This window comes from Ranitomeya variabilis, chromosome 6, assembly GCF_051348905.1.
Source record: "Ranitomeya variabilis isolate aRanVar5 chromosome 6, aRanVar5.hap1, whole genome shotgun sequence".
Lineage (NCBI taxonomy): Eukaryota > Metazoa > Chordata > Amphibia > Anura > Dendrobatidae > Ranitomeya > Ranitomeya variabilis.
The window spans coordinates 5,658,144-5,679,428 of NC_135237.1; the positions used below are offsets into that span (position 1 = coordinate 5,658,144).

Consider the following 21,285-nt stretch of genomic DNA (forward strand, 5'->3'; position numbering starts at 1 on the left):
TGTTCACTGTCATCCATTTCCGTCGATGCTTATGTGGATTCGGGCGCTGCCCTGAGTCTTATGGATTGGTCATTTGCCAAACGCTGCGGTTTTAGTCTGGAGCCTCTGGAAGTTCCTATTCCTTTGAAGGGTATTGACTCTACACCATTGGCTATGAATAAACCGCAGTACTGGACATAAGTGACCATGCGCATGACTCCCGTTCATCAGGAGGTGATTCGCTTCCTTGTACTGTATAATTTACATGATGTACTAGTGCTTGGTCTGCCATGGTTACAAACTCATAATCCTGTCCTGGATTGGAAAACAATGTCTGTGTTAAGCTGGGGATGTCAGGGGGTTCATGATGATGCACCTCTGATTTCAATAGCTTCATCTACTCCTTCTGAGGTCCCTGCGTTTTTGTCTATCGGGATGTTTTTGAGGAGCCTAAGCTCAATTCGCTCCCTCCTCATAGAGATTGTGACTGTGCTATAGAATTAATTCCTGGCAGTAAGTTCCCTAAGGGTCGTTTATTTAATCTGTCAGTGCCAGAGCATACTGCTATGCGGAATTATATTAAGGAGTCCTTGGAAAAGGGACATATTCGTCCATCTTCGTCCCCTCTGGGAGCAGGTTTTTTTTTCGTGGCAAAAAAAGATGGTTCCCTGAGGCCTTGTATAGATTATCGCCTTCTGAATAAGATTACAGTCAAATATCAGTATCCATTGCCATTATTGACTGATTTGTTTGCTCGCATTAAGGGGGCTAGGTGGTTCACTAAGATAGATCTTCGCGGTGCGTATAATCTTGTGCGGATAAAACAGGGTGATGAGTGGAAAACCGCATTTAATACGCCTGAGGGCCATTTTGAGTATTTGGTAATGCCTTTTGGACTTTCTAATGCTCCTTCAGTCTTTCAGTCCTTTATGCACAATATTTTCCGTGAATATCTGGATAAGTTTATGATTGTGTATTTGGATGATATTTTGGTGTTTTCTGATGACTGGGAGTCTCATGGTCTACAGGTCAGGAAGGTGTTTCAAGTCCTGCGGGCCAATTCTCTGTTTGTGAAGGGCTCAAAGTGTCTCTTCGGAGTCCAGAAGATTTCTTTTTTGGGGTACATTTTTTCTCCTTCTACTATTGAGATGGATCCCGTCAAGGTTCAGGCGATTTGTGACTGGACACAACCTACATCTGTTAAGAGTCTTCAGAAGTTCTTGGGTTTTGCTAATTTTTATCGTCGGTTCATTACTAATTTTTCCAGTGTTGTTAAACCTTTGACTGATTTGACTAAAAAGGGTGCTGATGTTGCTAATTGGTCTCCTATGGCTGTGGAGGCCTTTCAGGAACTTAAGCGCCGGTTTTCTTCTGCTCCTGTGTTATGTCAACCAGATGTTTCACTTCCTTTTCAGGTTGAGGTTGATGCTTCCGAGATTGGAGCGGGGGCGGTTTTGTCACAGAGAAGTTCCGATGGCTCGGTGATGAAGCCATGTGCGTTCTTTTCTAGAAAATTCTCGCCCGCCGAGCGCAATTATGATGTGGGTAATCGGGAGCTTTTGGCCATGAAGTGGGCATTTGAGGAGTGGCGTCATTGGCTTGAGGGTGCTAGACATCGTGTGGTGGTCTTGACTGATCACAAAAATCTGATTTACCTTGAGTCTGCCAGGCGTCTGAATCCTAGACAGGCTCGTTGGTCGTTGTTTTTTTCTCGTTTCAATTTTGTGGTTTCATACCTGCCAGGTTCAAAGAATGTGAAGGCAGATGCTCTTTCCAGGAGTTTTGTGCCTGACTCTCCTGGAGACTCTGGGCCTACTGGTATCCTTAGGGATGGGGTAATATTGTCCGCCGTCTCCCCAGACTTGCGACGTGCATTGCAGGAGTTTCAGGCGGATAAACCTGATCGTTGTCCACCAGAAAGACTGTTTGTTCCGGATGATTGGACCAGTAGAGTCATCTCCGAGGTCCATTCTTCTGTGTTGGCTGGTCATCCTGGAATATTTGGTACTAGAGACTTGGTGGCCAGGTCTTTTTGGTGGCCTTCCTTGTCAAGGGATGTGCGCACCTTTGTGCAGTCTTGTGAAGTGTGTGCTCGGGCTAAGCCTTGCTGTTCTCGGGCCAGTGGGTTGTTGTTATCCTTGCCTATCCCGAAGAGGCCTTGGACACACATTTCCATGGATTTTATTTCAGATCTCCCTGTCTCACAGAAAATGTCCGTTATCTGGGTTGTGTGTGACCGCTTTTCTAAGATGGTTCATTTGGTACCCTTGCCTAAGTTGCCTTCCTCCTCTGAGTTGGTCCCTTTATTTTTTCAGAACGTGGTTCGTTTGCATGGGATTCCGGAGAATATCGTTTCTGACAGGGGATCCCAGTTTGTGTCTAGATTTTGGCGGACGTTTTGTGCTAAGATGGGCATTGATTTGTCTTTCTCGTCTGCATTCCATCCTCAGACGAATGGCCAGACGGAGCGAACTAATCAGACCTTGGAAACTTATTTAAGGTGTTTTGTTTCTGCTGATCAAGATGACTGGGTTGCCTTTTTGCCACTGGCCGAATTTGCCCTTAATAATCGGGCTAGTTCTGCTACTTTGGTCTCTCCTTTCTTTTGTAATTCGGGGTTTCATCCTCGTTTTTCTTCTGGTCAGGTGGAGCCTTTGGATTGTCCTGGAGTGGACGTGGTGGTGGACAGGCTACATCAGATTTGGAATCAGGTGGTGGACAATTTGAAGTTGTCTCAGGAGAAGACTCAGCAGTTTGCTAATCGCCGTCGCCGCGTGGGTCCCCGACTTCTTGTTGGGGACTTGGTGTGGTTGTCTTCTCGTTTTGTCCCTATGAAGGTCTCTTCTCCTAAGTTCAAGCCTCGGTTCATCGGTCCTTATAAGATCTTGGAGATTCTTAACCCTGTGTCTTTTCGTTTGGATCTCCCAGCATCGTTTGCTATTCATAATGTGTTCCATCGGTCGTTATTGCGGAGGTATGAGGTGCCCGTTGTTCCTTCGGTTGAGCCTCCTGCTCCGGTGCTGGTGGAGGGAGAATTGGAGTATGTTGTTGAGAAGATCTTGGATTCTCGTGTTTCCAGACGTAAACTCCAGTATTTGGTTAAGTGGAAGGGTTATGGTCAGGAGGATAATTCCTGGGTGGTCGCCTCTGATGTTCATGCGACTGATTTGGTCCGCGCCTTCCATAGAGCTCATCCTGATCGCCGTTGGGGGTTCTCGTGAGGGTTCGGTGACCCCTCCTCAAGGGAGGGGTACTGTTGTGGATTCTGTTTTTGGGCTCCCTCTGGTGGTTACGGCTGGTACTGGGTGACTTTGGTGGGTTGCGGTCTCTGGTTTCCACCTGTCCATCAGAGGCTGGGTGTTTCCTATTTAACCTGGCTTTCCTGTCATTCCCTTGCCGGCTATCAATGTACTCAGATGTGCTCAGTTTGGTTCCTGACTACCTGCTCCCAGATCTCTCAGGATAAGCTAAGTTTTGTTTTTCAGTTGTTTGGTTTTTTGTCCAGCTTGCTAATTATGACTCTATGCTAGCTGGTAGCTCTAGTGGGCTGAGGTTCTCCCCATGTGCCATGAGTTGGCACATGGGTTCTTGTAATCTCAGGATGGTTTTTGATTAGGGTTTTTTGCTGACCGCTCAGACCCCTTTTGTATCATTCTGCTTTCTAGTTATAGCGGGCCTCATTTTGCTAAACCTATTTTCATCTCTATGTGCGTGCCTTCCTCTCATTTCACCGTCAATACATGTGGGGGGCAACTATACCTTTTGGGGTTCATTCCTCTGGAGGCAAGCTAGGTCTTTATTTCCTCTGCAGTGCTAGTTAGCTCTTAGGCTGGCGCGTGGCGTCTAGAATCAACGTAGGCACGCTCCCTGGCTATTTCTAGTTGTGTTTGTCAGGAGTAGGGCAGCGGTCAGCCCAGGTTCCATCACCCTAGAGCTCGTCCGTTATTTATGTTATTTTGCTTGTCCAGTGCGATCCCCAGCCATTGGGATCCATGACACTTCCCCCTCCTCCCCTCCCACAGCTGGCAGTCTCACACACTGAGGGAGAGAAGCTTCAGCTGCATCCCCTCTATAAGTTGTAAAGCGCTGCGGAATATGTTGGCGCTATATAAATAAAATTATTATTATTATTATTTTATCCCCCTCCCCCCACACCTGGCAGTCTCACACACTGAGGGAGAGAAGAATCAGCTACATCCCCCTCCTCCCGTCCGACAGCTGGCAGTCTCACACACTGAGGGAGAGAAGCTTCAGCTGCATCCCCCTCCCCCCACAGCTGGCAGTCTCACACACTGAGGGAGAGAAGCTTCAGCTGCATCCCCCTCCCCCCACAGCTGGCAGTCTCACACACTGAGGGAGAGAAGCTTCAGCTGCATCCCCCTCCCCCACAGCTGGCAGTCTCACACACTGAGGGAGAGAAGAATCAGCTACATCCCCCTCCTCCCGTCCGACAGCTGGCAGTCTCACACACTGAGGGAGAGAAGCTTTGGCTGCTTCCCCCTCCTCCCCTCCCACAGCTGGCAGTCTCACACACTGAGGGAGGGAAACTTCAGCTGCATCCCCCTCCTCCCCTCCCACAGCTGGCAGTCTCACACACTGAGGGAGAGAAGAATCAGCTACATCCCCCTCCTCCCGTCCGACAGCTGGCAGTCTCACACACTGAGGGAGAGAAGAATCAGCTAGATCCCCCTCCTCCCCTCCCACAGCTGGCAGTCTCACACACTGCGGGAGAGAAGCTTCAGCTGCATCCCCCTCCTCCCACAGCTGGCAGTCTCACACACTGAGGAAGAGAAGCTTCAGCTGCATCCCCTTCCTCCCCTCCCACAGCCCCCAGTCTCACACAGTGAGGGAGAGAAGCTTTGGCTGCATCCCCCTCCCCCCCACAGCTGGCAGTTTCACACACTGAGGGATAGAAGCTTCGGCTGCACCCCCCTCCCACAGCTGGCAGTCTTACTCACTGAGGTAGAGAAGCTTTGGCTGCATCCCCCCTCCCCTCTGACAGCTGGCAGTCTCACACACTGAGGGATAGAAGCTTCAGCTGCATCCCCTCCTCCCCTCCCACAGCTGGCAGTCTCATACACTGAGGGAGGGAAACTTTGGTAGAATCTCTTCCCTGCTGGTTCCTGTTTACTGTGGCTTGTTTGTGGTGACTTCTGAAAATTATCACAGTAGATTATACTAGTAGCTCCAGGTCTCTTACCGCAGTTGTCCATGCTTTCATCTGATTGGTCCCGGCAGTGGGGGGCTCCGTCACACAATTGGCTGTAGCCCACACATTCCCCACTCAGTGAACATTTGAAGTGTTCCCAGTCACATGTTTTGTTACAGTCGTGCTCGTCGCTGCCATCCATACAGTCCACCTCATGGTCGCACAGCCAGCCTCGGGGTCTACACTCCCCGCTGCCGCACTGGAACTCGTAGCGGCTGCAGTGGCTGCCCGGCTCGCCAACTGAAAGACACAATCAGGAAATATCTCCATGTTGTCTTTTAGAAATGTATCGACATGCTGTGATGTTTTTTATGCAACTCGCAAGACGTATATAAGACACATGGCTGCAGCATTTGTACTTCTGTACATACAGGTCACAAAATCCAGAATGGGATTTAGAGAGACAGCATCCAGCAATCTAGACTGACAATGAGCGAGAGCGAGCGAAAACAGCCAGCAATCTAGAGTGACAGTGAGAGAAAGAAGACAGTGAGCGAGAGCGAGCGAAAACAGCCAGCAATCTAGAGTGACAGTCACAGAAAGAAGACAGTGAGCGAGAGCGAGCAAAAACAGCCAGCAATCTAGAGTGACAGTCATAGAAAGAAGACAGTGAGCGAGAGCGAGCGAAAACAGCCAGCAATCTAGAGTGACAGTGAGAGAAAGAAGACAGTGAGCGAGAGCGAGCGAAAACAGCCAGCAATCTAGAGTGAGAGTGAGAGAAAGAAGACAGTGAGCGAGAGCGAGCGAAAACAGCCAGCAATCTAGAGTGACAGTCACAGAAAGAAGACAGTGAGCGAGAGCGAGCGAAAACAGCCAGCAATCTAGAGTGAGAGTGAGAGAAAGAAGACAGTGACTTAGAGCGAGAGCGAGCGAAAACAGCCAGCAATCTAGAGTGACAGTGAGAGAAAGAGGACAGTGAGCGAGAGCAAGCGAAAACAGCCAGCAATCTAGAGTGAGAGTGAGAGAAAGACAGTGAGCGAGAGCGAGCGAAAACAGCCAGTAATCTAGAATGAGAGTGAGAGAAAGAAGTCAGTGAGCGATAGCGAGCGAAAACAGCCAGCAATCTAGACTGACAGTGAGCGAGAGCGAGCGAAAACAGCCAGCAATCTAGAGTGACAGTGAGAGAAAGAAGACAGTGAGCGAGAGCGAGCGAAAACAGCCAGCAATCTGAAGTGACAGTCACAGAAAGAAGACAGTGAGCGAGAGCGAGCAAAAACAGCCAGCAATCTAGAGTGACAGTCATAGAAAGAAGACAGTGAGCGAGAGCGAGCGAAAACAGCCAGCAATCTAGAGTGACAGTGAGAGAAAGAAGACAGAGAGCGAGAGCGAAAACAGCCAGCAATCTAGAGTGACAGTGAGAGAAAGAGGACAGTGAGCGAGAGCAAGCGAAAACAGCCAGCAATCTAGAGTGAGAGTGAGAGAAAGACAGTGAGCGAGAGCGAGCGAAAACAGCCAGTAATCTAGAATGAGAGTGAGAGAAAGAAGTCAGTGAGCGATAGCGAGCGAAAACAGCCAGCAATCTAGAGTGACAGTGAGAGAAAGAAGACAGTGAGCGAGAGCGAGTGAAAACAGACAGCAATCTAGAATGACAGTGAGAGAAAGAAGACAGTGACTTAGAGCGAGCGAAAACAGCCAGCAATCTAGAGTGACAGTGAGAGAAAGAAGTCAGAGAGCGAGCGAAAACAGCCAGCAATCTAGAGTGACAGTGAGAGAAAAAAGACAGAGAGCGAGCGAAAACAGACAGCAAACTAGAGTGACAGTGAGAGAAAGAAAACAGTGAGTGAGAGCGAGCGAAAACAGCCAGCAATCTAGAGTGACAGTGAGAGAAAGAAGACAGTGACCAAGAGCGTGAGCAAGCGAAAACAGCCAGCAATCTAGAGTGACAGTGAGAGAAAGAAGACAGTGACCAAGAGCGAGAGCAAGCGAAAACAGCCAGCAATCTAGAGTGACAGTGAGAGAAAGAAGACAGTGAGCGAGAGCAAGCGAAAACAGCCAGCAATCTAGAGTGAGAGTGAGAGAAAGAAGACAGTGACTTAGAGCGAGCGAAAACAGCCAGCAATCTAGAATGACAGTGAGAGAAAGAAGACAGTGACCAAGAGCGAGAGCGAGCGAAAACAGCCAGCAATCTAGAGTGAGAGTGAGAGAAAGAAGACAGTGAGCGAGAGCAAGCGAAAACAGCCAGCAATCTAGAGTGAGAGTGAGAGAAAGAAGACAGTGAGCGAGAGCAAGCGAAAACAGCCAGCAATCTAGAGTGACAGTTAGAGAAAGAAGACAATGAGCGAGAGCGAGCGAAAACAGCCAGCAATCTAGAGTGAAAGTGAGAGAAAGAAGACAGTGACTTAGAGCGAGAGCGAGCGAAAACAGCCAGCAATCTAGAGTGACAGTGAGAGAAAGAAGACAGTGACTTAGAGCGAGCGAAAACAGCCAGCAATCTAGAGTGACAGTGAGAGAAAGAAGACAGTGACTTAGAGCGAGCGAAAACAGCCAGCAATCTAGAGTGAGAGTGAGAGAAAGAAGACAGTGACTTAGAGCGAGAGCGAGCGAAAACAGCCAGCAATCTAGAGTGACAGTGAGAGAAAGAAGACAGTGAGCGAGAGCGAGTGAAAACAGACAGCAATCTAGAGTGACAGTGAGAGAAAGAAGACAGAGAGCGAGCGAAAACAGCCAGCAATCTAGAGTGACAGTGAGAGAAAGAAGACAGTGACTTAGAGCGAGCGAAAACAGCCAGCAATCTAGAGTGAGAGTGAGAGAAAGAAGACAGTGACTTAGAGCGAGAGCGAGCGAAAACAGCCAGCAATCTAGAGTGAGTGAGAGAAAGAAGACAGTGAGCGAGAGCGAGTGAAAACAGACAGCAATCTAGAGTGACAGTGAGAGAAAGAAGACAGAGAGCGAGCGAAAACAGCCAGCAATCTAGAGTGAGAGTGAGAGTGAGAGAAAGACAGTGAGCGAGAGCGAGCGAAAACAGCCAGCAATCTAGAGTGAGAGTGAGAGAAAGAGGACAGTGAGCGAGAGCGAGTGAAAAGAGACAGCAATCTAGAATGACAGTGAGAGAAAGAAGACAGTGAGCAAGAGCGAGCGAAAACAGCCAGCAATCTAGAGTGACAGTGAGAGAAAAAAGACAGACAGCGAGCGAAAACAGACAGCAAACTACAGTGACAGTGAAAGAAAGAAGACAGAGAGCGAGAGCGAGTGAAAACAGACAGCAATCTAGAATGACAGTGAGAGAAAGAAGACAGTGACTTAGAGCGAGCGAAAACAGCCAGAAATCTAGAGTGACAGTGAGAGAAAAAAGACAGAGAGCGAGCGAAAACAGACAGCAAACTAGAGTGACAGTGAGAGAAAGAAGACAGAGAGCGAGCGAAAACAGCCAGCAGTCTAGAGTGACAGTGAGAGAAAGAAAACAGTGAGTGAGAGCGAGCGAAAACAGCCAGCAATCTAGAGTGACAGTGAGAGAAAGAAGACAGAGAGCGAGCGAAAACAGCCAGCAATCTAGAGTGAGAGTGAGAGAAAGAAGACAGTGACTTAGAGCGAGCGAAAACAGACAGCAATCTAGAGTGACAGTGAGAGAAAGAAGACAGAGAGCGAGCGAAAACAGCCAGCAATCTAGAGTGACAGTGAGAGAAAGAAGACAGTGACTTAGAGCGAGCGAAAACAGCCAGCAATCTAGAGTGAGAGTGAGAGAAAGAAGACAGTGACTTAGAGCGAGAGCGAGCGAAAACAGCCAGCAATCTAGAGTGAGTGAGAGAAAGAAGACAGTGAGCGAGAGCGAGTGAAAACAGACAGCAATCTAGAGTGACAGTGAGAGAAAGAAGACAGAGAGTGAGCGAAAACAGCCAGCAATCTAGAGTGAGAGTGAGAGAAAGACAGTGAGCGAGAGCGAGCGAAAACAGCCAGCAATCTAGAGTGAGAGTGAGAGAAAGAGGACAGTGAGCGAGAGCGAGCGAAAACAGCCAGCAATCTAGAATGACAGTGAGAGAAAGAAGACAGTGAGCGAGAGTGTAAAATCCAATAATAATATATATAATCACTTACATATGGATAATTACATGAAATCAAATAAAGAACCAAGGGTATAGGGAAAGTGTATGATACAGTTTCTGAAGGTCTTGTCATTGACCATCTGTCCTCTGCATGTCAAAAGCTAGAGGGTGTTTGTGAAGCCCAACCTATATTTGGATGTCTAGCGTTATTTCTAGCCGGTAAACAAGTGTAACTAAGCAACCTAACATGAGGTAATGCATAGGATCATCTACTTTTATGGTATAGACCATTGGCATGGAACTGGGTTACCTTATATGGATATTATGTAGGAGAAAATAGAAACCCATGAAAGTCTATGGGACGGATTTGTATATAAACCGTCTCTTCTCAGCATATGTTAGAGTCCTCATACCTTGAGACTCTCTACATGGACGAACACATCATCACACAAGACCATATGTAAGATCAATGCTTGCTTTCATTTTCTTTTAAATCTAATACTTAAGATTTGTGTGCAATGAACTTATAATTTACTTTTTCTTCATTTTTGTAATCACTCTTTTTGAATGGACATTAAATGAGTTCTGTTTTATCCAAACAATTCTATTTTTGCTTTTCTTCCCAATCCTCACTAAGATACATTTTTTCTAACAGAGAGCGAGTGAAAACAGACAGCAATCTAGAATGACAGTGAGAGAAAGAAGACAGTGAGCAAGAGCGAGCGAAAACAGCCAGCAATCTAGAGTGACAGTGAGAGAAAGAAGACAGTGAGCGAGAGCGAGCGAAAACAGCCAGCAATCTGAAGTGACAGTCACAGAAAGAAGACAGTGAGCGAGAGCGAGCAAAAACAGCCAGCAATCTAGAGTGACAGTCATAGAAAGAAGACAGTGAGCGAGAGCGAGCGAAAACAGCCAGCAATCTAGAGTGACAGTGAGAGAAAGAAGACAGAGAGCGAGAGCGAAAACAGCCAGCAATCTAGAGTGACAGTGAGAGAAAGAGGACAGTGAGCGAGAGCAAGCGAAAACAGCCAGCAATCTAGAGTGAGAGTGAGAGAAAGACAGTGAGCGAGAGCGAGCGAAAACAGCCAGTAATCTAGAATGAGAGTGAGAGAAAGAAGTCAGTGAGCGATAGCGAGCGAAAACAGCCAGCAATCTAGAGTGACAGTGAGAGAAAGAAGACAGTGAGCGAGAGCGAGTGAAAACAGACAGCAATCTAGAATGACAGTGAGAGAAAGAAGACAGTGACTTAGAGCGAGCGAAAACAGCCAGCAATCTAGAGTGACAGTGAGAGAAAGAAGTCAGAGAGCGAGCGAAAACAGCCAGCAATCTAGAGTGACAGTGAGAGAAAAAAGACAGAGAGCGAGCGAAAACAGACAGCAAACTAGAGTGACAGTGAGAGAAAGAAAACAGTGAGTGAGAGCGAGCGAAAACAGCCAGCAATCTAGAGTGACAGTGAGAGAAAGAAGACAGTGACCAAGAGCGTGAGCAAGCGAAAACAGCCAGCAATCTAGAGTGACAGTGAGAGAAAGAAGACAGTGACCAAGAGCGAGAGCAAGCGAAAACAGCCAGCAATCTAGAGTGACAGTGAGAGAAAGAAGACAGTGAGCGAGAGCAAGCGAAAACAGCCAGCAATCTAGAGTGAGAGTGAGAGAAAGAAGACAGTGACTTAGAGCGAGCGAAAACAGCCAGCAATCTAGAATGACAGTGAGAGAAAGAAGACAGTGACCAAGAGCGAGAGCGAGCGAAAACAGCCAGCAATCTAGAGTGAGAGTGAGAGAAAGAAGACAGTGAGCGAGAGCAAGCGAAAACAGCCAGCAATCTAGAGTGAGAGTGAGAGAAAGAAGACAGTGAGCGAGAGCAAGCGAAAACAGCCAGCAATCTAGAGTGACAGTTAGAGAAAGAAGACAATGAGCGAGAGCGAGCGAAAACAGCCAGCAATCTAGAGTGAAAGTGAGAGAAAGAAGACAGTGACTTAGAGCGAGAGCGAGCGAAAACAGCCAGCAATCTAGAGTGACAGTGAGAGAAAGAAGACAGTGACTTAGAGCGAGCGAAAACAGCCAGCAATCTAGAGTGACAGTGAGAGAAAGAAGACAGTGACTTAGAGCGAGCGAAAACAGCCAGCAATCTAGAGTGAGAGTGAGAGAAAGAAGACAGTGACTTAGAGCGAGAGCGAGCGAAAACAGCCAGCAATCTAGAGTGACAGTGAGAGAAAGAAGACAGTGAGCGAGAGCGAGTGAAAACAGACAGCAATCTAGAGTGACAGTGAGAGAAAGAAGACAGAGAGCGAGCGAAAACAGCCAGCAATCTAGAGTGACAGTGAGAGAAAGAAGACAGTGACTTAGAGCGAGCGAAAACAGCCAGCAATCTAGAGTGAGAGTGAGAGAAAGAAGACAGTGACTTAGAGCGAGAGCGAGCGAAAACAGCCAGCAATCTAGAGTGAGTGAGAGAAAGAAGACAGTGAGCGAGAGCGAGTGAAAACAGACAGCAATCTAGAGTGACAGTGAGAGAAAGAAGACAGAGAGCGAGCGAAAACAGCCAGCAATCTAGAGTGAGAGTGAGAGTGAGAGAAAGACAGTGAGCGAGAGCGAGCGAAAACAGCCAGCAATCTAGAGTGAGAGTGAGAGAAAGAGGACAGTGAGCGAGAGCGAGTGAAAAGAGACAGCAATCTAGAATGACAGTGAGAGAAAGAAGACAGTGAGCAAGAGCGAGCGAAAACAGCCAGCAATCTAGAGTGACAGTGAGAGAAAAAAGACAGACAGCGAGCGAAAACAGACAGCAAACTACAGTGACAGTGAAAGAAAGAAGACAGAGAGCGAGAGCGAGTGAAAACAGACAGCAATCTAGAATGACAGTGAGAGAAAGAAGACAGTGACTTAGAGCGAGCGAAAACAGCCAGAAATCTAGAGTGACAGTGAGAGAAAAAAGACAGAGAGCGAGCGAAAACAGACAGCAAACTAGAGTGACAGTGAGAGAAAGAAGACAGAGAGCGAGCGAAAACAGCCAGCAGTCTAGAGTGACAGTGAGAGAAAGAAAACAGTGAGTGAGAGCGAGCGAAAACAGCCAGCAATCTAGAGTGACAGTGAGAGAAAGAAGACAGAGAGCGAGCGAAAACAGCCAGCAATCTAGAGTGAGAGTGAGAGAAAGAAGACAGTGACTTAGAGCGAGCGAAAACAGACAGCAATCTAGAGTGACAGTGAGAGAAAGAAGACAGAGAGCGAGCGAAAACAGCCAGCAATCTAGAGTGACAGTGAGAGAAAGAAGACAGTGACTTAGAGCGAGCGAAAACAGCCAGCAATCTAGAGTGAGAGTGAGAGAAAGAAGACAGTGACTTAGAGCGAGAGCGAGCGAAAACAGCCAGCAATCTAGAGTGAGTGAGAGAAAGAAGACAGTGAGCGAGAGCGAGTGAAAACAGACAGCAATCTAGAGTGACAGTGAGAGAAAGAAGACAGAGAGTGAGCGAAAACAGCCAGCAATCTAGAGTGAGAGTGAGAGAAAGACAGTGAGCGAGAGCGAGCGAAAACAGCCAGCAATCTAGAGTGAGAGTGAGAGAAAGAGGACAGTGAGCGAGAGCGAGCGAAAACAGCCAGCAATCTAGAATGACAGTGAGAGAAAGAAGACAGTGAGCGAGAGTGTAAAATCCAATAATAATATATATAATCACTTACATATGGATAATTACATGAAATCAAATAAAGAACCAAGGGTATAGGGAAAGTGTATGATACAGTTTCTGAAGGTCTTGTCATTGACCATCTGTCCTCTGCATGTCAAAAGCTAGAGGGTGTTTGTGAAGCCCAACCTATATTTGGATGTCTAGCGTTATTTCTAGCCGGTAAACAAGTGTAACTAAGCAACCTAACATGAGGTAATGCATAGGATCATCTACTTTTATGGTATAGACCATTGGCATGGAACTGGGTTACCTTATATGGATATTATGTAGGAGAAAATAGAAACCCATGAAAGTCTATGGGACGGATTTGTATATAAACCGTCTCTTCTCAGCATATGTTAGAGTCCTCATACCTTGAGACTCTCTACATGGACGAACACATCATCACACAAGACCATATGTAAGATCAATGCTTGCTTTCATTTTCTTTTAAATCTAATACTTAAGATTTGTGTGCAATGAACTTATAATTTACTTTTTCTTCATTTTTGTAATCACTCTTTTTGAATGGACATTAAATGAGTTCTGTTTTATCCAAACAATTCTATTTTTGCTTTTCTTCCCAATCCTCACTAAGATACATTTTTTCTAACAGAGAGCGAGTGAAAACAGACAGCAATCTAGAATGACAGTGAGAGAAAGAAGACAGTGAGCAAGAGCGAGCGAAAACAGCCAGCAATCTAGAGTGACAGTGAGAGAAAAAAGACAGAGAGCGAGCGAAAACAGACAGCAAACTAGAGTGACAGTGAGAGAAAGAAGACAGAGAGCAAGCGAAAACAGCCAGCAGTCTAGAGTGACAGTGAGAGAAAGAAAACAGTGAGTGAGAGCGAGCGAAAACAGCCAGCAATCTAGAGTGACAGTGAGAGAAAGAAGACAGAGAGCGAGCGAAAACAGCCAGCAATCTAGAGTGAGAGTGAGAGAAAGAAGACAGTGACTTAGAGCGAGAGCGAGCGAAAACAGCCAGCAATCTAGAGTGACAGTGAGAGAAAGAAGACAGAGAGCGAGCGAAAACAGCCAGCAATCTAGAGTGACAGTGAGAGAAAGAAGACAGTGAGCGAGAGCGAGAGCAAGCGAAAACAGCCAGCAATCTAGAGTGACAGTGAGAGAAAGAAGACAGTGAGCGAGAGCGAGAGCAAGCGAAAACAGCCAGCAATCTAGAGTGAGAGTGAGAGAAAGACAGTGAGCGAGAGCGAGCGAAAACAGCCAGTAATCTAGAATGAGAGTGAGAGAAAGAAGTCAGTGAGCGATAGCGAGCGAAAACAGCCAGCAGTCTAGAGTGACAGTGAGAGAAAGAAGACAGTGAGCGAGAGCGAGTGAAAACAGACAGAAATCTAGAATGACAGTGAGAGAAAGAAGACAGTGACTTAGAGCGAGCGAAAACAGCCAGAAATCTAGAGTGACAGTGAGAGAAAAAAGACAGAGAGCGAGTGAAAACAGACAGCAATCTAGAGTGACAGTGAGAGAAAGAAAACAGTGAGTGAGAGCGAGCGAAAACAGCCAGCAATCTAGAGTGACAGTGAGAGAAAGAAGACAGTGACCAAGAGCATGAGCAAGCGAAAACAGCCAGCAATCTAGAGTGACAGTGAGAGAAAGAAGACAGTGACCAAGAGCGAGAGCGAGCGAAAACAGCCAGCAATCTAGAGTGAGAGTGAGAGAAAGAAGACAGTGAGCGAGAGCAAGCGAAAACAGCCAGCAATCTAGAGTGAGAGTGAGAGAAAGAAGACAGTGAGCGAGAGCAAGCGAAAACAGCCAGCAATCTAGAGTGACAGTTAGAGAAAGAAGACAGTGAGCGAGAGCGAGCGAAAACAGCCAGTAATCTAGAATGAGAGTGAGAGAAAGAAGTCAGTGAGCGACAGCGAGCGAAAACAGCCAGCAATCTAGAGTGACAGTGAGAGAAAGAAGACGGTGAGCGAGAGCAAGCGAAAACAGCCAGCAATCTAGAGTGAGAGTGAGAGAAAGAAGACAGTGAGCGAGAGCAAGCGAAAACAGCCAGCAATCTAGAGTGAGAGTGAGAGAAAGAAGACAGTGAGCGAGAGCGAGCGAAAACAGCCAGTAATCTAGAATGAGAGTGAGAGAAAGAAGTCAGTGAGCGAGAGCGAGTGAAAACAGAAAGCAATCTAGAATGACAGTGAGAGAAAGAAGACAGTGACTCAGAGCGAGCGAAAACAGCCAGCAATCTAGAGTGACAGTGAGAGAACGAAGACAGTGACTTAGAGCGAGAGCGAGTGAAAACAGCCAGCAATCTAGAGTGACAGTGAGAGAAAGAAGACAGTGACTTAGAGCGAGAGCGAGCGAAAACAGCCAGCAATCTAGAGTGACAGTGAGAGAAAGAAGACAGTGACTTAGAGCGAGCGAAAACAGCCAGCAATCTAGATTGACAGTGAGAGAAAAAAGATAGAGAGCGAGCGAAAACAGCCAGCAATCTAGAGTGACAGTGAGAGAAAGAAGACAGAGAGCGAGCGAAAACAGCCAGCAATCTAGAGTGACAGTGAGAGAAAGAAAACAGTGAGTGAGAGCAAGCGAAAACAGCCAGCAATCTAGAGTGACAGTGAGAGAAAGAAGACAGTGACTTAGAGCGAGCGAAAACAGCCAGAAATCTAGAGTGAGAGTGAGAGAAAGAAGACAGTGAGCGAGAGCGAGCGAAAACAGCCAGCAATCTAGAATGAGAGAGAAAGAAGACAGTGAGCGATCGCGAGTGAAAACAGCCAGCAATCTAGAGTGACAGTGAGAGAAAGAAGACAGTGAGCGAGAGCGAGTGAAAACAGACAGCAATCTAGAATGACAGTGAGAGAAAGAAGACAGTGACTCAGAGCGAGCGAAAACAGCCAACAATCTAGAGTGACAGTGAGAGAAAGAAGCCAGTGAGCAAGAGCGAGTGAAAACAGCCAGCAATCTAGAGTGACAGTGAGAGAAAGAAGACAGTGACTTAGAGCGAGAGCGAGCGAAAACAGCCAGCAATCTAGAGTGACAGTGAGAGAAAGAAGACAGTGACTTAGAGCGAGCGAAAACAGCCAGCAATCTAGAGTGACAGTGAGAGAAAGAAGACAGTGACTTAGAGCGAGCGAAAACAGCCAGCAATCTAGAGTGAGAGTGAGAGAAAGAAGACAGTGACTTAGAGCGAGAGCGAGCGAAAACAGCCAGCAATCTAGAGTGACAGTGAGAGAAAGAAGACAGTGAGCGAGAGCGAATGAAAACAGACAGCAATCTAGAGTGACAGTGAGAGAAAGAAGACAGAGAGCGAGCGAAAACAGCCAGCAATCTAGAGTGAGAGTGAGAGAAAGAAGACAGTGACTTAGAGCGAGAGCGAGCGAAAACAGCCAGCAATCTAGAGTGACAGTGAGAGAAAAAAGACAGAGAGCGAGCGAAAACAGACAGCAAACTAGAGTGAAAGTGAGAGAAAGAAGACAGAGAGCGAGAGCGAGTGAAAACAGACAGCAATCTAGAATGACAGTGAGAGAAAGAAGACAGTGACTTAGAGCGAGTGAAAACAGCCAGAAATCTAGAGTGACAGTGAGAGAAAAAAGACAGAGAGCGAGCGAAAACAGACAGCAAACTAGAGTGACAGTGAGAGAAAGAAGACAGAGAGCGAGCGAAAACAGCCAGCAGTCTAGAGTGACAGTGAGAGAAAGAAAACAGTGAGTGAGAGCGAGCGAAAACAGACAGCAATCTAGAGTGACAGTGAGAGAACGAAGACAGTGACTTAGTGAGAGAGAAAACAGCCAGCAATCTAGAGTGACAGTGAGAGAAAAAAGACAGAGAGCGAGCGAAAACAGACAGCAAACTAGAGTGACAGTGAGAGAAAGAAAACAGTGAGTGAGAGCGAGCGAAAACAGACAGCAATCTAGAGTGACAGTGAGAGAAAGAAGACAGTGACCAAGAGCGAGAGCGAGTGAAAACAGACAGCAATCTAGAATGACAGTGAGAGAAAGAAGACAGTGACTCAGAGCTAGCGAAAACAGCCAACAATCTAGAGTGACAGTGAGAGAAAGAAGCCAGTGAGCAAGAGCGAGCAAAAACAGCCAGCAATCTAGAGTGACAGTGAGAGAAAAAAAGACAGAGAGCGAGCGAAAACAGACAGCAAACTAGAGTGACAGTGAGAGAAAGAAGACAGTGACTTAGAGCGAGCAAAAACAGCCAGCAATCTAGAGTGACAGTGAGAGAAAGAAGACAGTGACCTAGAACGAGCCAGCAATCTAGAGCGACAGTGAGAGAAAACAGCCAGCAATCTAGAGTGACAGCAAATAAAAGCAGCCAGCAATCTAGAGTGACAGCAAATAAAAGCAGCCAGCAATCTAGAGTGACAGCGAACTAAAACAGACAGTGACCAAGAGCGACAGCGGACGAAAACAGACAGCAATCTAGAGTTAATATTTTGTCTCCCCTTATTCACACACTGAGGTCAACTGTGACACATGGTAAGGTTTGTAATAATAGACAGTGTAGGACTGTCCCGATCAGAGTCACCTTGTCGGGGTGGGATGACTTTTATGCTATTTTTGATCAAAAACAGTATTACTAAGAAATCTGTGTTATTTAGATGCACTTTTGCTTTTAACTTATGTAGCTACTGCAGGGTTTTTGCTCATTTTATTTCTTGTAGGTTTTGACAGTGAGAGAAAGAAGACGGTGACCAAGAGAGACAGAGAGCAAAAACAGCCAGCAATCTAGAGTGACAGTGTACTAAAACTGACAGTGACCGAGAGAGAGAGAAAAGAGACAACAATCTAGAGTGACAGTGAATTAAAACAGACAGCAATCTAGAGTGTATTCACAAAAAATTGCTCTATATTGCTTAATTACAATTCCCTTCACACAGGGGGTATATGTACCACCAAACTGGAACCTACACATAAAGTGTGATCTATAAGTAACTTGATCTCCACTCTGGTACTGATTTAAAACAACCAATTTTATTTAAGCATAGTTAAAACAAGTGTGTTAAAATTACTACATGTCAACAATGGTATAAATCCATACGAGGGACTCTCAGCCTGAGGATAATGCTAACAGTGGATATAGGCTATATCTTAAATCAATATACTCATGATAGTATCACATAACAGGAGGTGGGATTAAAACTGACTCCCCTAATAGGGAATATATGCTTGCAACGTGACAGTCATGTTACCGCACTTCCTAAATGGTATACAACTAATGCAATATACAGGGTGTATTACCTTATATTTTAAGCCTAGAGCAAAGTCCTCGGCGTCCCTCTGCCCCGACGCGCGTTTCGCTTTCGCTTCTTCTGGAGGCGTGTGTCGCCTCCAGAAGAAGCGAAAGCGAAACGCGCGTCGGGGCAGAGGGACGCCGAGGACTTTGCTCTAGGCTTAAAATATAAGGTAATACACCCTGTATATTGCATTAGTTGTATACCATTTAGGAAGTGCGGTAACATGACTGTCACGTTGCAAGCATATATTCCCTATTAGGGGAGTCAGTTTTAATCCCACCTCCTGTTATGTGATACTATCATGAGTATATTGATTTAAGATATAGCCTATATCCACTGTTAGCATTATCCTCAGGCTGAGAGTCCCTCGTATGGATTTATACCATTGTTGACATGTAGTAATTTTAACACACTTGTTTTAACTATGCTTAAATAAAATTGGTTGTTTTAAATCAGTACCAGAGTGGAGATCAAGTTACTTATAGATCACACTTTATGTGTAGGTAGCAATCTAGAGTGACAGTGTGAGAAAGCAGGTTGTGATCTAGTGTGACAGTGACCTAGAGAGAGCGAAAACCGACAGCAACCTAGAGCAACAAGGGCAAAAGCAGACAGTGATCTAGAGTGACAGCGAACTAAAACAGACAGTGACCTAGAGTGAGCAAAAACAGCAATCTAGCGCGACAGCGAGTGAATGCAGTGACCAAGAGCGAGTGAAAGCAGACAGTGATCTAGAGTGACACGGAACTAAGACAGTGGCCTAGAGCGAGCGAAAACTAACAGCAATCTAGAGTGACAGCAGACAGTGATCTACAGTGACAAGGAACTAAGACAGACAGTGACCTAGAGAGAGCGAAAACTAACAGCAACCTAGAGAAACAACGAGCAAAAGCAGACAGTGATCTAGAGTAACAGTGAGAGAAAGTAGACAGTGAGCGAAAACAGACAGCAATCTAGAGCGACAGTGAGAGAAAGAAGACAGTGATCTAGAGTGCCAGAATAAAAGCAGACAGGAATCTAGAGTAACAGTGAAAGGAAACACAGAGATCTAGAATGACAGTGAGAGAAAACAGACAGTAATCTAGAGAGACAGTTGAAAGCAATAACAGGCAACAATCTGGAGCCACAGGACTCGAGACAGCAATCTAAAGTGACAACAAGCAAGAGAAAGGAGACAGCAATCCAAAGTGACAGCGACCAAGAGCGACATGAAGCAGGGGTTTAGAGAAACAGCAGCTAGAGACCTAGAGACATCACAGCCAGGAATCTAGAGACATAGAAAAAAATTACCGCACACTCAATATTGATATAATGCAGAAAAAAGGTTTATGCCAATTTTATTCAGGAAAAAACAAAATGATAGTTCGCCACAGTGATAGAGTAGAACCCGACGTTTCGACCCTCCCGGGTCTTATTCATGGGGTTACTCTAGTCCTTAGGAATGTATGTACACAAGGTGGCAGTAGTAAACGAGGACCAAACGATCCCTGATACAGAGAGCAAAACCTTGGTAGAAGGCCAGTAAGGGTTATTATCCCAAGGAGTTAATTCAGAAGGGGTCGTGTACTTCATGGACCTGGTGTGGGTCCTATGGGGGTAAGCGGCGCATCCCGCGCCTTGCTGCACGTTTCCAGAAACGTGCAGCAAGGCGCGGGATGCGCCGCTTACCCCCATAGGACCCACACCAGGTCCATGAAGTACACGACCCCTTCTGAATTAACTCCTTGGGATAATAACCCTTACTGGCCTTCTACCAAGGTTTTGCTCTCTGTATCAGGGATCGTTTGGTCCTCGTTTACTACTGCCACCTTGTGTACATACATTCCTAAGGACTAGAGTAACCCCATGAATAAGACCCGGGAGGGTCGAAACGTCGGGTTCTACTCTATCACTGTGGCGAACTATCATTTTGTTTTTTCCTGAATAAAATTGGCATAAACCTTTTTTCTGCATTATATCAATATTGAGTGTGCGGTAATTTTTTTCTATGTTAGACTTGACCACACGGTCAGTTTACCAGCACCTCACTATCCTACGACCTGAGTGCACACCATTTTTCTTATCTTCAAGGAATCTAGAGACCACAGGCAGAGATCTAGAGATACAGCAAACAGGAATCAAAAGCGATTGCAGACAGGGATTTTAAGCTACAGAAGAAAAAGACAGGGATTTAAACTGAGAGATGACACAGATCTGCAGTAAGAAAAGATCCTGTGACTGGAGGCTGAGATCCACGAGATAATGACAGACCGGCTGGAGAGCACAGAGTGGCCCCATGGTGTGTCATTATTCACCTGATGTGTGACTGGAGGGTCCCCATGGTGTTATCCGCGTCTTTTCCGGTGGTGGAGATGTACACCGGGATGCTTCCTCATCGGAGTCATCCATGCAGTCATATTTACCATCACACAATTTATCTTGCCTGATGCAGGATCCATCTCCACAGACCCAGAACCCCGGAGCACACGTCCCGAGACCTGAAACAACAGACTTCGGCCATTATCAGGAATGATGACATCTCACATATGACCATCAAGACGAGACCATGGACATGCTCAGGATCTCCTCACTGTGGGTCCATCATCATCTACACATGGTGGTCCTCACCACTGGTGGAGGCTGCGGGGTCACCTCTTAGGCTACGTTCACATTAGCGTTGTGCGCCGCAGCGTCGGGCGCTGCAGCGTCGCCGCATGCGTCATGCGCCCCTATATTTAACATGGGGACGTATGGACATGCGTTGTGTTGCGTTTTGTGACACATGCGTCTTTTTGGGCGCACGCGTCAGGGCGCAGAGGACGCAGCAAGTTGCATTTTTTTTGTGTCCAAAATCATGCAAAAAAAGGACGCATGCGTAACAAAACAATGCGTTTTGCATGCGTTGTGCGTTGCGTCGCCGATGCGTCACCGACGCAACACACAACAACGCAAATGTGAACGTAGCCTTACATCTTACGGTCTTCTCTGCTAGCTGGCTGAATTGGGGGCAATTATACTGACACCCTGAGAGGTTCCGACCTGCGTTACCTGTGCACAGAGTCTCATCCACTCCGTTGCTGCAGTCTTGGTGGCCATCACACACTTTCTCCTTGGACAGACACATCCCCTCTGGACACTGAAACTCCCAGGATGGACAGGAACATCCCCTCTCATCACTGAAATCACCGCAGTCATCGTGCCCATCACAACGATGAATGTAGGGAACACACTTACGCAGAGAGCAGTGGAAATGAGCGGAGCTGCAGCCGGAGGTGCAACCTGAAGAGAAGGA

The 21,285-nt window shown here is 46.6% G+C and overlaps 1 protein-coding gene across 1 annotated transcript in view; it reads right to left on the reverse strand.

Annotated features, from left to right (window-relative positions):
• LOC143782169 (SCO-spondin-like) overlaps nt 1–21,285 on the reverse strand; it is a 557,899-nt gene that overhangs the window by 306,981 nt on the left and 229,633 nt on the right. Inside the window, exons 29-31 of the mRNA XM_077269323.1 lie at nt 21,042–21,272; nt 20,309–20,491; nt 5,180–5,428 (exon numbers count right to left, since the gene is read on the reverse strand). Of these exons, the coding sequence (XP_077125438.1) occupies nt 5,180–5,428; nt 20,309–20,491; nt 21,042–21,272 (663 nt within the window). The remainder of the gene's footprint in view (nt 1–5,179; nt 5,429–20,308; nt 20,492–21,041; nt 21,273–21,285) is intronic.